Below are 24625 nucleotides of genomic sequence, written 5' to 3' on the forward strand. Positions count from 1 at the left end.
GTGTCGCTTGGGCAGGTGTGGCCACAGGAGCTTGTATCAAATCGCCGGTCGATCATTATTTACAGTCCACTACTACGACATACTACTAGTACTATATACTACAAGGAATATAACGCAGAGTGCTCCGCACTGCCGACTCGCTCCGTTTCAAGCTTTCTACATCACTTTCTGCACCCCCTTCCCGAACGCACGAAACTCACACACAAACAAAAATGATTAAGCTTTCACTTCATGCAACAAACTCGAAATAACCATTCACCAACTTCGAGAAGTTTGTCAAGAACGGGCTCGGTGTCCACACCACTCCATGAGAGGAACCTGGAGCCTCGACAAATCGAAAGTGCAACTCGCGCCGATGTTTTCCGCTTTTCGTACGCTCTCAAGGGTGTACAGCATTCTAGCGGCCTGCAATTAGTCCACTACAACTGACGAGTTACACAGCAGCCCCCAAACACGTGAAATGATACACAAAACATTCTCTTTGAGCTTAACATTGCGAAGATCGAATCCTACCGGCAGTTAACCAGGTTCAAAGGCCACAAAAGGTTACATCCGGAGCGTTCCGCAGTAAAAGTTTTACAGCGCATGCTCAGAAAACCGTCTGCTCCGGCATTGGGCGTTCTTCGACCGCCCTTTCGACTTGTCCACTCTAAATGGAAGAAGCACGTGAATTAGTCGAGCTTGGACACAACGTCATTATTCTTGGACAAGCAGGTATGTACACTTCTTAACTTTACTTTTGTTGATGAATAGGCTTTAAACTTACTTGAAGTTTAGATAAAAAGAGAACTTTGACGGTTTACCAGTTTTCGTAACATGAACTGATGAAGACCTAAAGAAATGTTGGCTGTTGTTGATGTTGTTGAAGAAACAGCAAGCTGTAACTTAAAATGTAGTTCATTCCTGGTTTATTATGCCCCCAGGTAAACTCAAGAACCACAATAGGTTTCCAAAACGTAATGTTTGTCTGCAGTGATCGTTTCACTTTGTAAAACGCGGTCGTTATGATTATGGCTCCTCCCACTGTTAGCCCCGCCTCTCCGTCTCTTTGTTAGCGAGAATCAAGATTCAAGATGGCTAAGAAAAGAATTGGTGAAGGAATCGAGTAGCAGCCCCCTGCTTAGTTGACCTACTTTCATGGACAAGCATACGATTCTGACTGGAGGGTTGTAGTGGTGGTTAGTTCAAGAATCAAGACAAGTCAGCTAGTTTTTGGGTGACATCAGTCACTTGTTTTTGTTTGTTTGTTTGTTTGTTTGTTATTAGATTTAAAGATTATATTGTAGACTGTTGCATGGAAAAATGTGTTTTAATGCGTTTTATTGTTGTTTGCTTGTTTTTATAAACTAGCTGTGCTGGAAGGTGAAAGTTGTAGCTTTTTATGTCAACTAAATTATGTGTGCATTGTATTGAAATTGTAATTTATGCAAAATTAATTTGCCCAGAGAATTTTTTATTTCTGTGGTTGAGTTCAAGTACAAATGATTTATTCTCTAAAACATTCAAAGAGTCATGAATTAACTTCAAGTTTAGACAGACCTCACCAGTCTGTTTCTTAAAGGCGAGTGGGGCGAGGAAGTACCGTTTCTTGGGCACATCTCACCGCGAGTGACGCTAGAATTCTCGCCTCAAACGCTAGGTAGCTTTAGGCTTGCTCGCTTGGCGAGAAAATATGGCGGTCACTCAGCTACCCATCCAATTGGCTGTCCATGGTTTTTTACCGACCAGTGCAGACGACCTTTTCGGAATCAACCAATGGTGTTTAATTCTTGTGTAGCTAGCCACAAAACCGTTTCATAGACAATCTCGCCTCCTAGCTTCGCGAGTGGCTAGCCGAAAGAATATCTCACCTGAAAGAAACACGCGACAGAACTCACACATTCAGAAAAGAGTAAATTCTTTGATTTTAAACATATTTATTATATACATATTTATCACAGGTTTAACAGGTATATCAATTTTGAAAATGTTTTTGATTATTAGTACAGTATTTACAAGTGGTTTTATGAAATTGACCCCCAAAATCATGATCTTATAAAATGTACTTGCGATTCTCTTTAATTATTTGTGTGTTTGACAGGCACTGGGAAAACAACACTCGTTGCAGAATTATGCCACAGTCTTCGGTTATCCGGGCGAAAAGTTGCAGTGACAGCAACAACTGGCATCGCTTGCCAGAGCCTACCAGTGGGAGCCATGACTCTACACCGCTGGTCAGGAATCGCGGATGGCCGACACAGTGTGAGAGAGACAGATTGTCCAGTTATGCTGATCCGCAACATAAGCGACCAGTTAGTCAACGGCAGTCTTGGCCATGTTGTGGACCTCCACCATGACAAAGTGGTTGTCCACTTCGAGAAGACCAACATGACAGTGGAGTTGAGCCGTATTGCTTTCTCAGGTATGCCTGTGTTTTTTTGTTTACCTGAATTTTTACTGAGTTTACATTTTATTTTGTCATCATTTTCATTTACAGTGGGCACCCGCCACCCCAATTTTTTGAGACAATTCAAAATCTGACACAATTTATAGGTCTTAAGAAAAGAGGAAGGGTAAATATACAGAGATTATTAACCCTTAGGCTGGTTGTCGCGACATATGTCGCGCTACTTTACCTATACTGTCACCTGGTTGTCACGACATATGTCGCGCTACTGGCTCAGTCTGTTTGGTCGGTTCCGATTACCTTCCATGGATGCGAAAACCTATATGACCGTTTTTTGTTTTTTTTCTCTCTGTTAATTCACCAGTGGCTATGTAACATGTGTTACAGAATTGCACCAGTGTAAAGGTTAAAGAGAAATCATGGTCTTAAAATGGAGGAATAAGTTTTAGATTGAGGGGTCTAAAATCTGCTGTAAAACAACCTGGGTAAAATTTAAAAAAACAACCATCCTCAGTTCATAAAGATGAAACAAACAACAATATGCTTCCCTCAAACAGGCTAAAACGCTGGTCGGGCAAGAAACCACCATTCATCTCACATTGTTTATGTGGATGGAATATTTGATATTGTTAATTATTACACAATGTACTCTGATTTATAATAATAATAATGCAAACTTTTATAGCGCTATTCTAGAAAAATGTCTACTCTTAGCGCTTTATCTTCAAAATGGAACCTGACTTCTAAAATGTTCAACATTTTCAGAAAAACAGGTATTGGAACAGGAAGGAGTCTTAAAATAGATGTGAATTTTGAGAGGTTATGAAAAAAGAATCTGCAAAATCCGCCTTATAGCTTACTGTACTACGTACAGCACACATACAATCAGCCTTATAGCTTACTGTACTACGTACAGCACACATACAATCAGCCTTATAGCTTACTGTACAACGTACAGCACACATACAAACTTTAAAGGCTTCCTGATGTAAGACTTCATCCTTTTTTAGACTTTACTACACGTTATTTGAATATTTTACCAAAATATGACATTTTACACAGATCGAGACAGTCAGTGTTCTTCCAAGACCGCGCTAGCAGTCGAGGTGAACAGTGACTGTCAAGATCTGAGTAAAATGTCATATTTTGTTCAAAAATACAAATGAAATTTAAGTTGAGGAGTTTAGTGACAGGTCCCAAGACCGATCCCACTTTATTTTGAGTCCACTGGCCTAGTCCACCTTTCTTGTCATGATAGATTCGCTATCAAGGGTCAAGGCCACTTCTCAAAAGGGACGCTACAACACTGACAAGTTTTTTCATCGAAGGGGAGATTCGACTTGGTTCGAAGGAATAAGTACTGAATTTGATGTTTTTATGTGGTCAAGTTATACCTCGTAAGGTGCAGGGGTGCACACTGACACAATTTGTTTGGGAAAAACTGTGGTTGATCAGTGTAGTTAGCGCTGAGCATAACTCCAGGTATTCGTTCCAAAAACAGTGGCTAGATCAGCGAAATCTGGGTCATCCTGCAAGTGTGGAAATATCATGGTGTACGGTCATTCGATTCGTTTGTGCGAAGACTTAGCGAGTTCGCTGAGTCAGGGATGGTCTTGTGGATAATCACTTTGGATTTCAGCAATGCATGTGCAAGGTGTCCAGGAAGGGGGTCGGAGGCTGGAAGATAACAAATTTTTTTGAGGCTGCCGACCATATTCACAGCCGGTGTGTGTGCAAACTCTTGTTGGCAGCCTATGCCCAGGACGAGGTCAAAGGCATAAGTAAGTAACTTTCTTGTAAGTTACTCACCCGTTTGGTGAGTTAAAATTTCGAGATTTGGCCATCCCTGATATGTATAGATGTATTGATAAGATTGTACTTTCATTTTGTTTGTAGTCCATGATCCTCGACAGAAGAAGGACATCGCTGTGAGGCATCAGTTTCAAGTAGTTCCTAGCTTCGCACTGACCATCCACAAAGCTCAAGGACTGACACTTGAAAGGTAGCTTGCAATAGACAATGTTTGGAAATAACTCTACCAGGATTTGCATGTGTTTGAGACTTGCATCCCGCTTTAGTGATGCCCGGTTCCAGAGAGCCAAACAATACCAATATGTGGTCAACCAGTTAAAACTGAGCACCTATGTTTCACAAACTCCCATGATCTCAACATACACATATGACTAATAGGTTATTTTCTGCAATTGCTTTTTTTTTAACTGCATGGCCTACAAAAATTGTGTGCTTTCGCTTGCAGGTCAATATATATTTTTTTTAACTAAACAAATCTGGTACGACACAGCAAACCATGTATTATTCTCTTTTTTTTGCCCTCTGCTTCTTTCTCTCTGTAAACTTGTATGGCTAGTTATGTAGAGGTTACATGCCAAGTCTCAGTGATTATTAAAAATAATCGTCGAAGTTAGCGGATCATGAAAAATGCGATGTTTTTCATGACCGCGAACTGAGACCATTATTTTTGATATTTCCTGTTCTTGACTAAAATCAATTACACAGTTATGTTGTTATTCTGCTGTGGCGGTAAAGTCAGATAGTGTGTGTTCTGTTCATGTTTTGGTATCGCTCAGGAAATGTTCTTTCCTTGAATGTGACTAGCAGACGAAGTTTTACACCCATGTTCAAATGTTAAAAACTGTATGAAGTTCAGTTTTCTGGGGCAAAATAGGGTGTGAAACTGCTGCATGTTCTTTACATTGATTAGATGTTTGCATTTGATTGGGTGTGATCTGTTTATAAAATGAAATATTGTTGAAAACTTACCGTCGGATTGCAGTCTCTTGTCGATGCAGCTAAAATCTGAAAGGGGAACTACTCGTGTTGCTTGACAAAACATGAGAGTTACTTGCCTTGGAATCGTGCTAGCTATAAATGATTGTGCACGGCAGATCTGAATTCAGAAAACAACCAAACTCATGGAATTCATATTGAGATTCATATGTTCAAGCCTGTAGTTGCTGTATGGTTGTATTGTTTGCTCCAGAAATGTATATTTTGTACATTAGAGTGTTCTGAACTTTTGAGTCACAAAAAGTAGATCCACAATGTGTACATTCTCTACCCATGAGCTATCAAGGATTCCGACCCGTTGTGATTTTGGTTGTTGGGTAAGTTACTGAAAAATAATTTAAGTTTACAAAGAGAAAGAAGCAGAGGGGGGAATCATTTTCGGCAACTTACCCAGCAACAAAAATGTTATTACCCAACATACATGTTTAGGAGCTAGACTTTGTGGGATCTACTTTTGTGATTGGAGCAAACAATTCAAACATACCGCATTTAAATCGTAAATAAAAATGTTTGATTGTGTGATAAATAGAACTAGAAGGTTGGTTTCTTCATTCAAGGGTGGAGATTGACTGTGAAGAAGTCTTCCAACCTGGCCAAATTGGAGTTGCCTTGGGTCGAGCAAGAAGCATTGAAGGCTTGCGAGTGGTGAACTTTGACACAAGAAAAGTTCTTCCTCAACCTTCTACCGTGCATGACTACTACAAAGTTGGTTCCGCTGAAGTCAACGAAAATTTGACCTGTTGCAGGCACAAAAGGTAAGTTCATTATCTTGTCTCTGTTGCCACTCATAAACATTTTTATCATCAATCATCATGCTACTCTTGTACAAAGGGTTGATAAATTAGTGATGCATACTCCAGGTTGATAAACTACACTCTGAAATTAAAAGTGTAGCGTGAAACTTAGCTTCGTTGGAACTAAACAACAGAGTGTCACAAAATGTCACATAGGATGTGACCTTTTTGTCCCAGGAGTTATCTCTCAGTTGAATAATATGTATGTGTTGCTTTCTTGCAAATAAGATTCAGTTATAATGAGCAAAGGACAATCAACAAAATACCAGAAGTCCAAAGGTTTGAGGCAAATAAACTTTTTCTTACTGTTTCTTTTGGACGATCAAAATGGACCACTCTAAATTTACGTCTTCCAATATGCATTACTTATGGCACCACCCAGTATGCTCTCCAGCAAAAGACAGCAAACATTTTTTCTTGCAACCAAATTTGTATTCATAAAGCAATCATAAAACAATGATAATGATCACATAAAACCATATTAATTTTTGCTGTTAATGACAGGTGTGTACTTATATTAAATCGGGGTATTCAAAAAGGCTTGATCAGGTCGAGTATATATTTTTCTCGTGTCTTTCAGGTTCCAAACTACATATGCTGAGGACACAGCCAATGAGCCACGTGAAGAAGACGTTCCACTGGAAGGGATGGATCAGGAACCCCTAGACGACGACCCAGATGTTGATCTGGACTGCACTCCACTGGAGTTCAAGGCAGTTCTTGTGGATCTCACAAATAAACAGGTGACGCCACAACAAAAATCAGTTTCCCAAGCTGCTAAACAGCTGCTTATGACACCTGTACTGGTTGATGAGTTCCTCAGGAAAGTCTATGGCTTCATGCTGCGAAAGATTCTGGCCCTCTCATCCGCAGAGAAAGTTGACAGCAGACTGATAACCATATTTTATTCAGAGTGTCATGCTTTTCTTTCTTCCAGGCAATACTTTGTCCTCTGCCGTTTCTTGTTTGGTTGTGAAGCTGCTGTTACCGATGCGAACTTCTTGGTTGCTCACGCACTGGTGTTGAAAGTCCGACAACTCGTCGTCCACCAAGAAGCCAGAAGAAGACAACCAAACGTTCCTGGCACTGCAGAGAAGTCGAACATCAGACTACAACCAGACCTCTCCGATGCACCAGACTGCAGGGCCAAGGTGCGCCACGTAGCCGGATATTGTATTGCGAAACTGCGCGAAAGGAAGCGGAAAGCTCTCATGAATAATATATTTAAGAAAGGTGAAGCAGCTGAGCAGGCACTTTGTGACGCTGACAACGCACTTGATCTCCTTGGACAAGCAAGTCTTACTGAATCCGAGGCATCAGCTCTGACGTCAGATTCAGATAGTTTGTCCGAAACTGCACGCAAGCAGAATGTGAGGCAGAGCCTGACGCATGTCACCGACACTGTGTATGTGTTTTTTGAGTGTCTTGTTTTAACCATTTTGTCCTTGCAAACGGAAGACAATCTTCATGACCATGGGAAGCTCCTCTATCATTTTGTAGTTGACAAAGTGATTGATGATGTACACCTGTTCAGTCTGTGGACACACATTTTTTCTGCCCCACCATCTTCAAGACTTGGAGATAATGAAAACTCCATAGAAGGTGTCTTGAAGAGGGTGGTTGACAGAGTTGAATGTCTCACAGGGCTGTTCAGGGACATTGTACACATTTCTTTAAACATTTTGAATAACCAATTTCGAAAAGATTTCTTACATCAGCTGCAGGTGCAAAAAGAAGCTGCACACAGAATTCAAATAAAAATAAAGAAAATGAAAACAAAGCAAGAAGCGCAACTATCATATTATTACTTTGATGAGGATGCTTCCCATGGGAAGATTGTCTTTCTGCATCGACTGCAGGCAGTGTTGCAGTCAGGGGGCAGCTGCGACCACTTTACCAAGAATCAATTGGTCACAATTTGTGATTTCTACAAAGTTAGATCATCAATGCGAATGAAGAAAGACGATCTCATGCAACAGCTGAAGGACTTTTGCACTCAACCTGTAGCTGAAGGTATGGCATGTGCTGGTCCTTCCATGCCAAGTACATCCGGAACTGAGAGTGAGAGTGCAATCGACATAGGTTCAGGGATTCAAACAGTTATGCCTTCATCAAGTCCCTCAAAGTGTCATCTGTGCAAGGGCCAGTACAAGAAACGACAGCACTGGATCACTTGTGATTCTTGTCGTGCATGGTTTCACAGAAAATGTGCTGGTATGGGGAAAAGCACAGACTGGTCACATTACTGCGAACAAGGGGCAAAATGGTACTGCAAAAACTGTGATACTGCAGGCATCCTGTAGTATGTCAAGCTTGCTCCGTTTCTTTCAGGTGTAGCCCCAATTCAAGAGCTTAGATATATATCTGGACTTGAAACTGTTCTATTTAACTTTGTCTTTCTGTTAAAGTCTATAGTGCAAATGAGTGATACTATAACTGAAGTGCAAAGACACTTTGAAGGTGATGAAGTCATAACTACATGCATAAAATGCATAAAATATTTGCATTGCATGATGATCGAACTGTGCTGCAAAAATATTTTGAATGAAAATTGAAAATATAGATATTGAGAATATCTCTGATGGTTTTAGATGTGAGTGTTCAATACTCTGCATCACAAAAAAGCTTGCTCAGAGTATTTGAAATTGTTTGTACAGTACATATTTGATGTTCCCCTTTGTAGTGTCACTTATTATGAAATGTCATCATTTTACATTATATTTGGTATTGCATGCTATTAACAGAGGGGTGACAAAAGTGATGCATACTCAAGGTTGATAAACTACAAACTGAAAACCCATTTGGAGTCGGGCACAAAATGTTGTCAGAACTTAAGAAAGGAGCGTTACAAAATTTCACTTGGCGACTAACTTTTGTCTCAAGAAAATTAACTTGCTTACAGTGAAGTAAACACCTTTTTGTGCAGGTGAAAAAAGCTAAATAATCTTAATAATGAACAGCAACAACGTTTGAGAGAAATTAAGAGAATATTTCATAACTTTTGAGTTGCGTGAAAAATTGTACTTAGTCTTAATCAAGTTAATGAGAGCGTCAATTTTCATTGGTCGTGGTAGACTGCCAGGGATGTTGCTACATATTCATCCCTATAGGACAAATTTCCTAGCTCTTCAGCATCAATAGGACATTTGACCGCTTTCAGAAATTTCAATAGGACATCAGAATTGTTTCATTTTCAAGAATGACGCTCGCCGTGTTACCCCCTGTTTTTGACCCTAATGTAGCACAGGATGCCGTTGAATAGCGAAACGTGTTCAGCTTTTGTTGAACTTTGGCAGGTTTTATTTCTATTTTTCGGTGGCATAACTAAGTGCGCTTCGTCAAAATGTCTCGAACTGAAGCAAAAGCAGACGCAAGACTAAGTCAGTTGGAGTTGTCTTCCATACTCCTAACTTTAATGTGCTGCAGAAAGGTGTCACCCAAACGCAACATCCGCATTGCACAACTTTAGTGCACCTATACGCGAGAGTGCTTGGTCGCTTTTTGAAAATGTGTATCTTGAAAGGAACATTAACGAGTATCGCGCTGTCCGAAGGAATTGAGTTCTTATCGGACAGGGATGTCAGCGCTCAGTTCAAAAAGATAGGACATGTGACCGCCATGCGGCTGTGAATCAGACATTTGAGCCTCTGAATCGGTCTGTCCGATGTCCGATGCCTAACGACATCCCTGAACTGCTGATTATGAATTTTGGCTGTGTGCAGCTTCTTTCCTGTGCTAGTTGAACAATTTGAAATCGAGGATTGTTTGTTATAATCTGCTGTACTTACTACCATGTGAATTGCTATTTAGATGTTTCCACGGGTATATTATCTACAATTTCCTATCCCCCTTCATTTGCTCCGTCAACACTACTTCTAATTATAATGTTCTTATGATTTTGCAGTTAACTGTATAATCATTTTTATTTTTAATTTGTATTCATGCTAGATGTTCTTAGTGATTTTTGCTCTGTTACATGTGTACCATATTGAATTCAGAATTTTTCAATTATTATGTAATATTTTAAAGTTTTGTACTTAATAATAGGTATGTTTATATATTGCTATTCTGGTAGGCACGTGGGGGATTCGGGGGTTGTGATAGGGTTGGCTCAAACAGCCCTACTGCAATCATAATGGGCCATATTCCGCAGGAAATTGCTCAATATCCTTTTCACATTCTAAAAAACAAAGACGCATGTTTCTGGGTTGTTGGATGTGTATTAGGTACACGTATACATGGCCAGGTTTGCTTCTGTGGCTGGTCGACAGACGATGCAATTTGCACATTTTGTTTCTTACTGTAGGTGAAATACATTCTGTGTAAAATCTAGTTCTTATTATTAAGAGTTTGGCGCTGTCTAAGTTAACTCATCTGTTTATGAGTTTACCAGACCCTGATGATAAGTTTTTGTTTGATTTGAATAGGTTATTTTTTTCATTTCTATGGAATGGTAAGAAAGATAGAATAAAGAGAACAACAGCATATCAGTCGTTTGAAGAGGGGGGGGGGGGGGGCTTAAAATGGTGGATTTGAAATGCTTTTTGTCAGCTCTGAAGATATCATGGTTACAGCGAGTCCTTTGTAGTGAAGGAAAAGTAACTAAACTTCTAAAAGCTCTGTGTCCACTTGTACATAACATTCACAAGAGAGGAGGTGAGTTTGGAAACATATTGATGCAAAGAGTTCAAAATTCTTTCTGGAGAGATGTTTTCAAACATTATAAACATTTTGCATGCAAATGTGTCCCCATCTCCTTGAGTGATTTTGCTTCAGAGCGTCTGTATTATAATGTACATATTTGCATAGATAAAAAGGTTATTTTTAACAGGAATTGGATGGAAAACGGCATTATTACTTGTCGGTCACTTGATGAGAGCCGATGGTTTTTTTGTCATATAACGATTTTAAATTGAAACATCCAAATTTACAACTGAATTTTGTTTTTTTCGAGGGCGTTATGCGCTCAGTTAAGAATTTTCATAAAAGACTAAAGTTAGATGCAGTTTTAAACAATGTTTTTCATATTGGTGATGATGTTGTATGGAAACAAATAGCTAAAGGTGGAGTAAAACATATATATACCCATCTTGTGAAAAATGATGGCAATTTACAGTGCATGGAAAAATGGGCTGATTTATTAAATTTTGATGTAAATGTTGGAAAGGTATTTCTGACAATAAGGCGAACTACACAAGACACATACCTAAGGTGGTTCCAATATAGAATACTACATAGAATTTTTCCCACTCAACGCCTGTTATTTTTGATGAAAATTTCTGACACATCACTATGTAGCTTTTGTACACAGGAAGAGGAAACCTTAGAACATTTGTTTTGGGAGTGCACAAGAGTTAAGCTTTTTTGGTCTGATTTCACAGAATTGTTATGTCAAAATTTCACACATTGCAGTAATTTGAATTTGTCTTCTTCTTCTTCTACGTTCCCGGATTTGAATTTGTCAAAAGAGCTTGTCATTTTAGGGTATTTAGACAACTTTCATACGGATGCTGTTTTTGATTTGTTTATTCTCCTTGCCAAACAAAGTATATTTGGAGCCAAATTAAATAAGTCAGTCCCAACATTAAATGTTTTTGTGAAAATTGTTAAACAAAGGTTTTTGATCGAAAAGTATAATGCTAGTGTAAATAATTATTATGGTAAATTTGAAAAAGAGTGGTGTTTATATAGACACTTTTTTCATTGATGCTATAGGATAATTGTATTGATTGATTTCGTATGAACATTTTTGAATGTGATACCCCCTGACCCATTTACTCACAACAGGTTATACAGTACTTTTATGCCGATAATTAAACCCCATGTATACTTGGAGGCTGACCACCGTCCCCACCTACCCCCCCTCCCCCCCCCCCCAACCTCAGTTACCCCCCCCCCCCCCAACAACCTCAGTTACCCCCCCCCCCCCTTCCATATCCCCTGTCTTTTCAACAACCCACCCTACTGTCTATGTCTGTGTCTTGTCTAGGTATGTACGTGTGTATGCGCTTTGTTGATAAACTCGGTGTATGATGTCTGCTATACTATGTTTATGTGTATATAAAGGAAATAAAAACAAGTCGCGTAAGGCGAAAATACAACATTTAGTCAAGTAGCTGTCGAACTCACAGAATGAAACTGAACGCAATGCCATTTTTCAGCAAGACGGTATACTCGTAGCATCGTCAGTCCACCGCTCATGGCAAAGGCAGTGAAATTGACAAGAAGAGCGGGGTAGTAGTTGCGCTAAGAAGGATAGCACGCTTTTCTGTACCTCTCTTTGTTTTAACTGTCTGAGCGTGTTTTTAATCCAAACATATCATATCTATATGTTTTTGGAATCAGGAACCGACAAGAAATAAGATGAAAGTGATTTTAAATTGATTACGACAATTTAATTTTGATAATAAATTTTATATATTTAATTTTCAGAGCTTGTTTTTAATCCAAATATAACATATTTATATGTTTTTGGAATCAGAAAATGATGGAGAATAAGATGAACGTAAATTTGGATCGTTTTATAAATTTTTATTTTTTTTTACAATTTTCAGATTTTTAATGACCAAAGTCATTAATTAATTTTTAAGCCACCAAGCTGAAATGCAATACCGAAGTCCGGGCTTCGTCGAAGATTACTTGACCAAAATATCAACCAATTTGGTTGAAAAATGAGAGCGTGACAGTGCCGCCTCAACTTTCACGAAAAGCCGGATATGACGTCATAAAAGACATTTATCAAAAAAATGAAAAAAACGTCTGGGGATTTCATACCCAGGAACTCTCATGTCAAATTTCATAAAGATCGGTCCAGTAGTTTAGTCTGAATCGCTCTACACACACACACACACACACACACACACACACACACGCACAGACACACACACATACACCACGACCCTCGTCTCGATTCCCCCCTCGATGTTAAAACATTTAGTCATAACTTGACTAAATGTAAAAAGAGCAGATGGAAAAAAATCTAGTTCTTTAACAAGAACAAACCTTGCAAAAGTCAGACTTTTGAACAATTTATAGATAATAAGTAAGCAAGCATGAAACCAGGCATATTGACTTATAATGCCAAACATTCAGAGCTTCTCTTGTCTTCTCCATGATACATGTCTATGAGTGATTCAATGTTCAGTGATTTCCGTGGATACATGCACATGTTGTTGTCCACAAAAGGCAACATGGTCCATTCTGGTAGTTGTTGCTGACAAAAACATGTTTTCAACACAGAATACAATGGCAGAATAGCAATATAAACGCTATTGTGTTTCCAACATAACAATAAGGTCTAATATATATTTAGACTCGAACAAGTATAATGTGACTCATCTTTGACTCGTCTAAATATTGGAACCTAGCTATTGTTACGCTGCAAAAACAATAGCTGTTAATGATGATATTGATAAAGACCATTTATTAATCTTGTTTATTTGTTAACAGTAAGAACATTTTCCATTTTTATGTAACATTTTAATGGACAATAAAGTGTTTTTATTGTTATTGTTATGTTGAAATAACATGAGGTCTCTACAGTGTAGGGACTATGCTGCATTATTTTATGGTCTGTATGGGGGGGGGGGGGGGGGGGGGGGGGGGGATGGGATAGAACCACTTGTTAATTGTTTCTTGTTCACAAAAGCATTAATCAAAAAATTGCTCCAGGGGTTCTAGAATGTTAGGAAATATGCAAGTAGTAAGTGGTGAAGTTACATTGTGTGAAAGGATTATCTGCCTTGCTTTGATAAGAAATGTTTTATTTTGTTAGTTTGTTATTCAAAATATTCTAAAATTCATTTCCTTTGCTGAAGCAAAAATTAAATTCAGCTACAGAAACAACATTACATGTGTCTTGTCTAAATGAATGGTTGGACGAATTGTGTTTTGTGTTTTAATTGGAACAAATATAATTAACTTTGTGGTAAAGTATTAAAGAAGATTGTAATTCAATCAAGTTTGCGTTTTAATAAAACAGATCCTGTGATTGGTCAGAATGCCACAACTCATTCAAAATTACCGGTCACTATTTGTCGATAGCCACTTGCTAAAAAAGCCATTAGCTACCTGCAGGCGAGGCGCATTGATACAGCCTCAACTATATGAAGGCCAGCGAAATACCGAGACCATAAGGTATGCAAAGTGATGACGTCAAATACGTGCCTTAAGTTGATGCATGAATTCTTCCGGACTACATCAGTCAATTCCAAAGATCGCTTTTGTGATCAAAAGAATTTGTTTTGAGTTAGCTGTCCAGAAACCCGTCGAAAAAGAAGGGAAAATGTATGTGAAAGAAAACAAAAGAGGAGCAGAGTGATAAGATAGGAATACAGATACATATTTCTTGGGACTTGACCCTTGCAGTTGCAGGTAGGTGGACTGAAAGTAGTGTGTGAACAGAACAGAACCAATTCTGTCTGTTTACCATCGCATGAAAGCAGGAAAGAGATCGTCGTCAGATTGAATTACAACATAATCGCTCCGTCGGGCTTCAATTAACTTTGGTCGGGCGTCAATCCACGATGACAACCTCGAAATTCCAAATGAAAGCATGTTAATTAATGTGTAATTATAAAACACTTAGACATAGAAATCTTCATTATTTGAAAAATGAAATAGCCTAGATGTTTTAACTTAGCACACGCCTCAACATATCTTCATATAATTAAAAAATGAAACAACATTACAAATTAAGATTATTTAAGCCAAATGGAGACTTACATTAAAAAAAATAACTCATGGCAATAGAAATCAAAACTTTACTAAATCATGTAAAAATACCTGATTTTTGTTTGTGTACTTGTTTGTATTTCTGTTGTATAGTATTTATGACAAGAAAGCCCTTTAAATCAATTACAACAGGATTTAGCTGAAATTGTGTGCAGGACAGGTTGTAAAGGGTGCCGGTCATTTTTTCAGCAGAATTTTTCAGCAGCCCTAAAATCGCAATTTAAAAAAAAATCAAATATGTACTGATCTTCAAAATTTAAACTGCTTTACAATTCTTTGGAGAATGTAGTTACATATAAAAAGTTCGAAAAAATTCCAAAGAAAAATATGGTTGCCCCATGCTACACACACACACACTCACACTCGATCACACACACACACACATCATAATCATTAACATAAGTACTTGCCATGTTAATAACTTCATCCTTGCTTCGATGATAACTTGATGATCAAAAGTAATGGCCATTCACGAATAATTTTTCCTTTCGATTTATTTACAACCAATCAAAAAAAGCTTTCTATTATTCTTTTTAACCAATCGAAACGTCACGCGCTTTTTGACTGCCGATTGCTGGCGGAAATGACCTTCTGTATTCGTCCGAAGGAAACGGCTGAGTCTCAATATTAAGCTCAAAGAGAATGTTTTGTGTATCATTTCACGTGTTTGGGGGCTGCTGTGTAACTCGTCAGTTGTAGTGGACTAATTGCAGGCCGCTAGAATGTTGTACACCCTTGAGAGCGTACGAAAAGCGGAAAACATCGGCGCGAGTTGCACTTTCGATTTGTCGAGGCTCCAGGTTCCTCTCATGGAGTGGTGTGGACACCGAGCCCGTTCTTGACAAACTTCTCGAAGTTGGTGAATGGTTATTTCGAGTTTGTTGCATGAAGTGAAAGCTTAATCATTTTTGTTTGTGTGTGAGTTTCGTGCGTTCGGGAAGGGGGTGCAGAAAGTGATGTAGAAAGCTTGAAACGGAGCGAGTCGGCAGTGCGGAGCACTCTGCGTTATATTCCTTGTAGTATATAGTACTAGTAGTATGTCGTAGTAGTGGACTGTAAATAATGATCGACCGGCGATTTGATACAAGCTCCTGTGGGTGTGGCAGCAAGGTCTTCAAACTAGTTCAGAATTCTCTGACAAGGTTACAGTCACAGTCAGTCACACAGTGTAGTTACACTTACAGAGACAAGTACAATGTAATTCATTTTTGAATTCGATCTGAAGAGATGGCAATATATCATGCCTGTCACAATTGGTGCATCCTTTTTCCACATGCAGTGTGTGCGTGTGTGTTGGTGTTGGTGTCAGTGTGTGTGTCACAGTGTGTGAGTGACAGTATGTGTTGCTTGACTGTGTGTGTGTGTGAGAGAGAGAGAGACTACTGTGCCTGCGTGCAAGCATCCCAGTGCAAGCGTGTGTGTGTGTGAGTGTGTATCTGCGTGCGTGTACGTGTGTGTGTATGTGCAACTCTGAAAGTCCAGCGAATGGTGTACTAGCCTTTGGCGAGTGATTCTCAAAATGTACTTGCCAAATAGAAAATGTTACTATCCAAACCAAACCAAGATGACTCTTAACTAATTTTGAGGCTAGCATTTGATCATTGTGAACCCGAGCGGTATGCATCTATTCTGATTTGTTTTTCACTGTCACCAGCACACACAAACACACACAAACACACACAATGTCGTTCGGATCGAGGTTCGAATTTGTTTCAGCGACTTTACTCGCCTTTGGCGAGTAGATGAAAATTTCTACTCGCCAGGTACAATTTTCTACTCGCCATGGCTAGTAAAACACTCGCCACTTTCAGGCCTGATGTGATTTAGAGAGAAAGAAGGAAACCGAAAGGACAGTGACAATTACAATTCTTTTTTTGTTGAGAGAGATCCAATTTACGTGAATATATTGGTGAAAAAATACACAGAAGTGAAAGTAAGTTAGAAGAGTACATTGGTGAAAAAAAAATACACACACAGATTAATGAAAGCACTGTATTAACAACAAAGGGTCAAGGGACACAAAGAACTGAGGAGAAGACAGGAGATCAGAGAGTCTATATCAGTATATGTTATACGTTAATTGTTTTGAATACACAACTTGGAAGGTTGATGCACTGACGTTGAATCAATTGCTGAACGTTGGTTTTATTTTATTTTTTATCCAGTCGAACCTTTCGATAACCACCCATGGGACCAACCAGAGAAAGGTGAATTATATGTAAAAGAAAATATATTTGTCCGGGATCTTTTGGGGTTGTCGTTAAAGGGCTGGTGGTGGTTATTGAGAGCTGGTTGCCAAGGCAGGTTTAATTAAGTGTACATGTAACGTAATGGATGTTTTAAATGAAATCATAAACATAATTTGTGATTTCAGTGAGCAAGCCCCTGTCCGATCGGGTTGCCATAGTGACAGGAGCATCAAGTGGTATTGGCGCCGCCATTGCCGCAGCCCTGGCTAGCTCCGGTGCCCGCGTTGCCATGGCAGCCAGACGTGAAGACAAACTGCGAGAGCTGGAGAAAAGAATATCAGATGAAGGGGGCGTGGCTATCTCTGTCAAAACTGACATTTTGGATCGACAGCAGGTAATTTTATTTTTTCTTGTTTGTGTGATGTTGTTTCAATTTGCATCAAGTTGCAGTGACAGCAATTCTTTGGTTGAATGACATGCTGTAATTTTGAATGCAGACTCGAGAAAGACTTTCAGTTCACTTGCACCAGACCGAGCCTGTTTCTCAATGTATCTTTCTTATTCATTTTGTTGTTCTTCTTTGCCCTTAATTTATCTCTGCCTGGCTTTAGCAGGCGTTCAGAATATTTAAAGTTTCAAGAAACTGAATAAATAAAAATGCAAAGAGTAAATTTCTACAAAATGCATTTTGCAGTGCAGAGAACTAATTGATTCAAGTACAAACATAACATGGAATACTTTATGGAGAAGCACATTTTTTTGTATACCAATCACTTCTGATAGATTTCTTCTTCCCATGCTGTTACTCTTTCAGTGTTTTTCTTGCTTGTTTGCTTGTGTGTGTCTGTGTGCTTTGTTTTTTGGTGCCCAAATATGACTAATGTTTTTTAATTCTTAATTTTTATTTATTCTTTATTTGACATTTTTGTGTGTGTGCTCTTTATCAGGTGCAAGAGTTGGTACAATATGACTGTGCAATTTGTTTTAATTTTATATTTCATTTATTTTATTTTTTATTTTTTTACTCTTCACCAGGTGCAAGAGTTGGTGCGACAAACGGAGATGGCACTCGGTCCTGTGGATATCCTCGTCAACTGTGCAGGGGTGATGTACTACACGCTGATGAAGAATATCCACCAAGACGAGTGGGACAAAACAATTGACATCAACTGCAAGGTAGGAAGGTGACTCCCAGTTGACTGTTTATCCTTTCTCCCTTTTTCCCTTTCCTATTTCCCTGTATGAAAATGTGTTGGAAGTTTTGCTTTTTACATTTAGTCAAGTTTTGACTAAATGTTTTAACATAGAGGGGGAATCGAGACGAGGGTCGTGGTGTATGTGTGTGTGTGTGTGTGTGTGTGTGTGTGTCTGTCTGTGCGTGTGTGTGTGTAGAGCGATTTAGAGTAAACTACTGGACCGATCTTTATGAAATTGTACATGAGAGTTCCTGGGTATGATGTCCCCAGACATTTTTTTGATAAACGTCTTTGATGACGTCATATCCGGCTTTTTGTAAAAGTTGAGGCGGCACTGTCACACCCTCATTTTTCAATCAAATTGATTGAAATTTTGGCCAAGCAATCTTCGACGAAGGCCGGACTTTGGTATTGCATTTCAGCTTGGAGGCTTAAAAATTAATTAATGACTTTGGTCATTAAAATTTCGAAAATTGTAATTAAAATAATTTTTTTATAAAACGATCCAAACTTACGTTCATCTTATTTTTCATCATTTTCTGATTCCAAAAACATATAAATATGTTATATTCGGATTAAAAATAAGCTCTGAAAATTAAAAATATAAAAATTATGATTAAAATTAAATTTTCGAAATTTGGCTTGACTATGCCTGCTTGGGAAGTGTCTGTCCTCTGCCTCTGCTTTTATATAATGTGTAATAAATGTTTTTAGTTTTTATTTGTGTGTGTGTCTTAACGCCCGCATGCATGCATGTGTGTGTGTGTGTGTGTGTGTGTGTTCAGCCAAACACTGTACAAATTCATTGGCTCTACTTTTTATTTTTTATTTTAAGAATTCCTTGTGTAGACCTTTCCTTTTTCATAAATTAAGCAGGCCAGGTCATGAAAGGAGGGTTTTACTGTATTTTTTAGAATAAAAAACAAGAATTGTAGGTTATTGGAAATTGTTTCATTATTGACAAAACAAAAGGTTATATTTACAGTACGTTAACCCAGTCGTCTTTTGTGTACAAATAATGAACTTATCTCAATATCGTTGATGAATCTCGCATGCAAGATGCCGACGAGGTACAGCTCAATGTCAATGACAAAAACAATTAATTGTGTTTGGATTACTGTTTCTGTTAATTTTTCACAGGGTGTGACCAACTGCATAGCAGCTGTTCTGGATGGGATGGTGAAGAGAGAAAGTGGCCACATCATCAACATGTCTTCTGACGCTGGCAAGAGGGTAACGTGTTGTTCATGTTAATTCTTTCTGTGTGCCTATTATGAATAAAACTTTTCTTTTTTAAAAATATCCTTAGTGGTAGTAGTAGTAGTAGTAGATGGGTATTTTCCTCTGTTACAGACGTGTTTTTTTTTCCAGTGTGTGTGCATGCATGTACGTGTGTTGGCATGGTGTGTGTTGAGCGTGTGCGCGCATGTGTGTGTGTGTGTGTGTGTGTGTGTGTGTGTGTGTGTGTGTGTGTAATGAGTGCGTGCGCGTGTGTGTGTGTCTGTGTGTGCATGTGTGTGTGTATGAAGAGAATAACAAGCATTGAAAAGCGCATTTTATCCTCAGATTTACATCTCAGACTTTTTCTGACACAGGGCTTTCCAGGGCTCGCAGTCTACTCTGGATCCAAGTTCTTTGTGGAGGGACTGTCGCAGGGCATGAGGCTGGAACTGGCCGACACAGGGGTCAAGGTCACTTGTATTCAGCCCGGGGACGTCAAGACGCCGTTGTTCGGCATTTCTACAGATAAAGAGGTGAGCAGAGACCGTTTCTGAATTTACGCTATGTGCAACATTGTTATTGTGATAGATTATACAGTGGAACCCCCCTTTTAAGACCCCCCCAATTTAAGACTCCCTTCCTTTTAAGACCAGGTTGTTTTATAACACTTTCTGTTCAGAACCTCTGTAAATTTACCCCCATATTAAGACCCCCTCTTTTTTAAGACCTGATTTTCTCAGATTTTTGGAAGTGTAAAAAGGGGGTGTGCCACTGTATACACAGGGGAAAGGTGTATGCCGATGTACGTAAAATTTAAGTATGGTGCTAGCCGTTGGCTAAATTTTGTCAAGAAACACATGATTATTCGCCCTTCATACACACTCCCGCTCCCGCTCCCCCCCCCCTCCCCCCCCCCCCTCCTTCCCTCCTCCCACTTCTTACCCATGCCACACATACCTTAGACTTGCGTTCTGTCGCGGCAGATTGTCGCCATTTAATGCAATTTTAATGCACCTCAGCGTACACTTTTCCAGGAGTGAGCAAGTTTGTACGTATTGTCATTCTATTGTTATTTGAATTCATTCTGGTACAGTGGAACCCCACATTGTAAGACCAGTGAAAAGTCAAAATATCTGAGATAATGTGGTCTTTAGAAGGAGGGAGTCTTAAAATGCGGGTAAATTTACAGAGGTGATCATGATGAACAGAAAATCTGATAAAGTAAGGTCTTAAGATATGGGGGAAAAACTTAAATCGGTGGGGGGTTCCACTGTATTATGAATGTATATATTTATCTATTTATTTTACTTACTTATTCATTGCTTGACTGATTGATCGATTCATTTTTCTCTATTGAATTTAACCCTCATTTTATTTTTATTTTAGGAACTTTCAAAAATCTGAGAAAATCAGGTCTTATAAAAAAGGAGGGAGTCTTAAAATGAGGGATCCACTGTATTTCAGAATTGCTGATAGATGATTATGCTGATAGATGATTATGCTGATAGATGATTATGCTGATAGATGATTATGCTGATAGATGATTATGCTGTGCTCATTTTCAGGCGATAGAGAAATTCGACATGAGTGAGAAACACAAGTGTCTGGAACCTTACGACATCGCTCGTGCCGTCTTGTATGCTGCCTCCGCTCCAGAGTATGTGGCAGTCAACGAGATTCTTGTGGAACCGAGAGACTCTCCCATCTAAATACCGGAAGTTGGAAAACTATGTGTCACATTGGTCTGTGTAGAAAAATGAATGCTCCAGGTGTTTTGTGAATGAGTATTATGTAAAAGATACATAGCAGTAAATGAGATTCTTCTTGGGCGGGGATGTAGCTCAGTCGGTAGCGCGCTGGATTTGTATCCAGTTGGCCGCTTTCAGCGTGAGTTCGTCCCCACGTTCGGCGAGAGATTTATTTCTCAGAGTCAACTTTGTGTGCAGACTCTCCTCGGTGTCCGAACACCCCCGTGTGTACACGCAAGCACAAGACCAAGTGCGCACGAAAAAGATCCTGTAATCCATGTCAGAGTTCGGTGGGTTATAGAAACACGAAAATACCCAGCATGCTTCCTCCGAAAACGGCGTATGGCTGCCTAAATGGCGGGGTAAAAAACGGTCATACACGTAAAATTCCACTCGTGCAAAAAACACGAGTGTACGTGGGAGTTTCAGCCCACGAACGCAGAAGCAGAAGAAGAAGAATGAGATTCTTGAGCCTCTCTCAAAGGGGGTTAATTTACAGAGGTTAATTATGATGAACAGAGTAAAAATGTGAGAAAACAGGGTCTGAAAAAAGGGGGGTCTTAAATCTGCAGGGTCTTAAAACAGGGGTTCCACAGTATCTGAAGTTTCAAAAACAATGTGTGTAGAACAGTGAATGTTCTAGGTGCTTTAGAAATGAGTATTGCCTGAAAGGCCAGATGAATTAATGAATTCAAGGAAAAGACGGTCACTTTGTCACTACAACTAGTCAGAGTGTAGTGTTGTATCGTAGTAGTAGCTCTTATCTTATACCCCAAAAAACCCTGTCAAATGCAATCAAAAGTGATTGGTTGATGGTTTCTTTTATGGTTGTGCACATTAAAAAAAAAAAAAAAAAAAAAAAAACAACAGTAAAATACTGGACATTTCAAGTTAACATGAACACTTTTAAACTAGATTCAGGAAAGACCATCTATACAATGTCTTGAATAACATTATTTTATGTCATGAACTGTGTACATGTAGTAGAAGTGGATTGATTCAGAGAAAAAAGCCTTGCAAATAAGAGGTTGTGAGCTGTGCTTGTCTTTGAAGGAGAAGGAGTGGGGTGAAAGAAAGCTGATATGTGCAAACATTTTCTGCCGTCAGTGACATTTTCTTCTTTTTGTGTTTGTAAATACTGTAATATGAATGTTGATGATACGAATATGTATTGAACTGTGCGACTGGATATGATTTGCAATTGCACAAAGTATAACAAGACAATCAATAGTGGGTACGTGTGACTGACTCGTGAAATATTGCATTTATTACATTCCAGTACAGTGGAACCCCCCTTTTAAGACCTCCACAAATCTGATAAAATCAGGTCTTAAAAAGGGGGAGTCTTAAAATGGGGGTCAATTTACAGAGGTTATGAACAGAGAATCTGAGAAAACAGGGTCTTAAAATGAAGGGATCGAGTCTTAAATTGGGGGTCTTATGAGGGAGCTCCACTGTATTAAGGAGATTCCCTCCGCATGTAGAGTTGCTGACAAAATTTACCTGCTTGCAAATATACCATGGTTCTTGCAGCAGGTTGATCATTAGATATTGCATTTGTGTTTTTTTGTTTCGAATTAAAAGGGCTGCAGTGATATTTAGAAAAGGAGATGTGAGGAATAAAGGTTGTAATTGTATATACACATGTGAAGATTTTTGTTGTTGTTTTGTTTGAAGAAAATTCAGCAGAAAAAACTTTGTACAGGAATCCAAGAAAAATAGAAATACTGTACTTATTTTCTCTCTCTCTCTCTCTCTCTCTCTCTCTCTCTCTCTCTCTCTCTCTCTCTCTCTCTCTCTCTCTCCACTTCCATTTTGCTTGACTCAGATTCAATGTTACTACAGTAACAGTTACGATAGCAACTATACAGCTTACGAGACATCCAGGTATACATGTATGTTTTAAATTTGTAGCTGAACCAGGCTATAGAATAGTTGAAAGTGATGCAGATTAGATAATTAATAAATATATGTATTGACTTGATAAACTGTTTGTAATCATGTGCATACATTTACTCTAACATTATTTTGAATTCTGGTTGCACATTTGACCATTGAATTAGTTTTGAAAATGTCTGTTGTTTTATAATTTACTGATTTACTCAATAAACACAAAGTTCTCTTTTTAAGTTTTTTTTTAAATGGTAGCAGTATCTCAGGTATAACATAGATGTGTGTCACTGCTTTTTTGAAGCAAAATTGCATAGAAGTGTTATTGAAATTGATACAAAAAATAGGTCTTTCAGTTATGAATAAATGTTGAAACCTTCAGTCAAATTAAAGATATTTCTGCATATATTTCTTAAGCATTATAGTTGGCAAACACTTTATATTTCTCTTCAATTCTACTGTTCATAGCATTGTAGCGGCATACAAATTGTATGTGAATGAATTGAGTAGTGTTATGAAATGTTGTAGAAAGCATAGTTGTAAATGACAGACTTTTTGTACCTCTTTCTAACTTCTTCCAAATCCCAGGTAAGAGACATATCAGTCTGGTACGGATGCTATGTCTTTTGCTCATTATCCTGCACCTATCCCCCCCCCCCCCCCCCCCCCCCCCCCCACCCCAACCTATTCAGCCAAAGGGAATGGAGGTTGAAGACAAACAGAATGAAGGAAAAAAAGGGAAAATAAAGAAGAATTGTTAGGATTGCATGCTTATTACAATAATTAACATCTTAATGTCTTATCAACTGACTTCCCAATGCCCCCCCCCCCCTCCTCCCCAAGATAAGGATGTTGAAATACCAGATACTAGGTTGTGACTAAATTGTACAATTGCTTGCCTGTTACATTATTTTGGTCCTGTAATTGTGAAGTAATTTGTCAGTGGAATTGTCCTTTAAGTTAAATTGTCTTTAAAACTGTGTTCATTTACATTGCAGGTACATGTAGCATATCACGTTCATTCCAAGTTCTTGTACATATTTATCATTATTTTCCACAATCTTTTTGCTTGGATGTACAGTACGGTACCTGCAATGAAAGGACACCCTTGAGACCAGCCAACAGTGTCCCTTCATTGCACGTTCAAAAGGGGTTCACTGAGTTTAGTGTTATTAAATTTTGTCTCAGAAATTCCTCCTCTTTTTTTTGTTCTTTTTATTTTTATTGTGGCGGTGTTTGGTATGTTCTTATTTTCAAAGTATAACTTCCTGTCTTTTTCTTCTTTGCTGTCAATTGACGATTATTTTGGTAATGATTTGGGTTCTTCACAAGAAATCCATCAAATGCAAATCATACTAGAAAATAAAAACAAGATCATTTACCAGTGGCTACAGTGTTTCTGTGTGATTTGTATGAATAAACAACCAGGGAAGCTTTCTGCATTTGAAGCAAACCGCTTCCCTGCTTCACAAAAGCCATGGAAAATGTCAGCAAGGTTCTGTAATACTAAATGCAAACAACTGGCTTGTTCAAACGATGTCCAAAGATGCGCAATCATGTAAGAAAACACAAGTGTGTGTGCTTATCGTTCATTATACTCTTAAGACTTTACCTGGACCACCACGACTGGCTGTAGAATTATCCGTCATTAAAATATTGT

At 38.7% G+C, this 24625-nt stretch overlaps 2 protein-coding genes across 2 annotated transcripts in view; both read left to right on the forward strand.

Moving 5' to 3' along the window:
- Nucleotides 1–24346, forward strand: part of LOC138968347 (uncharacterized) — a 68522-nt gene extending 44176 nt beyond the window's left edge. Inside the window, exons 22-26 of the mRNA XM_070340902.1 lie at nt 17096–17304; nt 17946–18086; nt 19247–19339; nt 19702–19860; nt 20893–24346. Coding sequence (XP_070197003.1) covers nt 17096–17304; nt 17946–18086; nt 19247–19339; nt 19702–19860; nt 20893–21036 — 746 coding nt within the window. The 3' untranslated portion in view covers nt 21037–24346. The remainder of the gene's footprint in view (nt 1–17095; nt 17305–17945; nt 18087–19246; nt 19340–19701; nt 19861–20892) is intronic.
- LOC138968348 (uncharacterized) lies at nt 20–11820 on the forward strand. The gene is made up of 5 exons (XM_070340903.1): nt 20–714; nt 2081–2401; nt 4283–4388; nt 5752–5949; nt 6569–11820. Exons 1-5 carry the CDS (start codon nt 654–656, stop codon nt 8289–8291), a joined length of 2409 nt encoding a protein of 802 aa, XP_070197004.1. The 5' UTR covers nt 20–653; the 3' UTR covers nt 8292–11820.
- Nucleotides 24347–24625: the final 279 nt, after the last annotated feature.

This window comes from Littorina saxatilis, linkage group LG6 (assembly GCF_037325665.1).
Source record: "Littorina saxatilis isolate snail1 linkage group LG6, US_GU_Lsax_2.0, whole genome shotgun sequence".
Taxonomy (NCBI): Eukaryota; Metazoa; Mollusca; class Gastropoda; order Littorinimorpha; family Littorinidae; genus Littorina; species Littorina saxatilis.

Bases quoted from the DNA above. Each gene is read 5' to 3' on its own strand.
- LOC138968348 (XM_070340903.1), top strand. From the start codon at position 654: ATGGAAGAAGCACGTGAATTAGTCGAGCTTGGACACAACGTCATTATT. The intron at 715-2,080 runs GTATGTACACTT...TGTGTTTGACAG, and splicing joins CATTATTCTTGGACAAGCAG to GCACTGGGAAAACAACACTC. The intron at 4,389-5,751 runs GTAGCTTGCAAT...TCTTCATTCAAG, and splicing joins CAAGGACTGACACTTGAAAG to GGTGGAGATTGACTGTGAAG.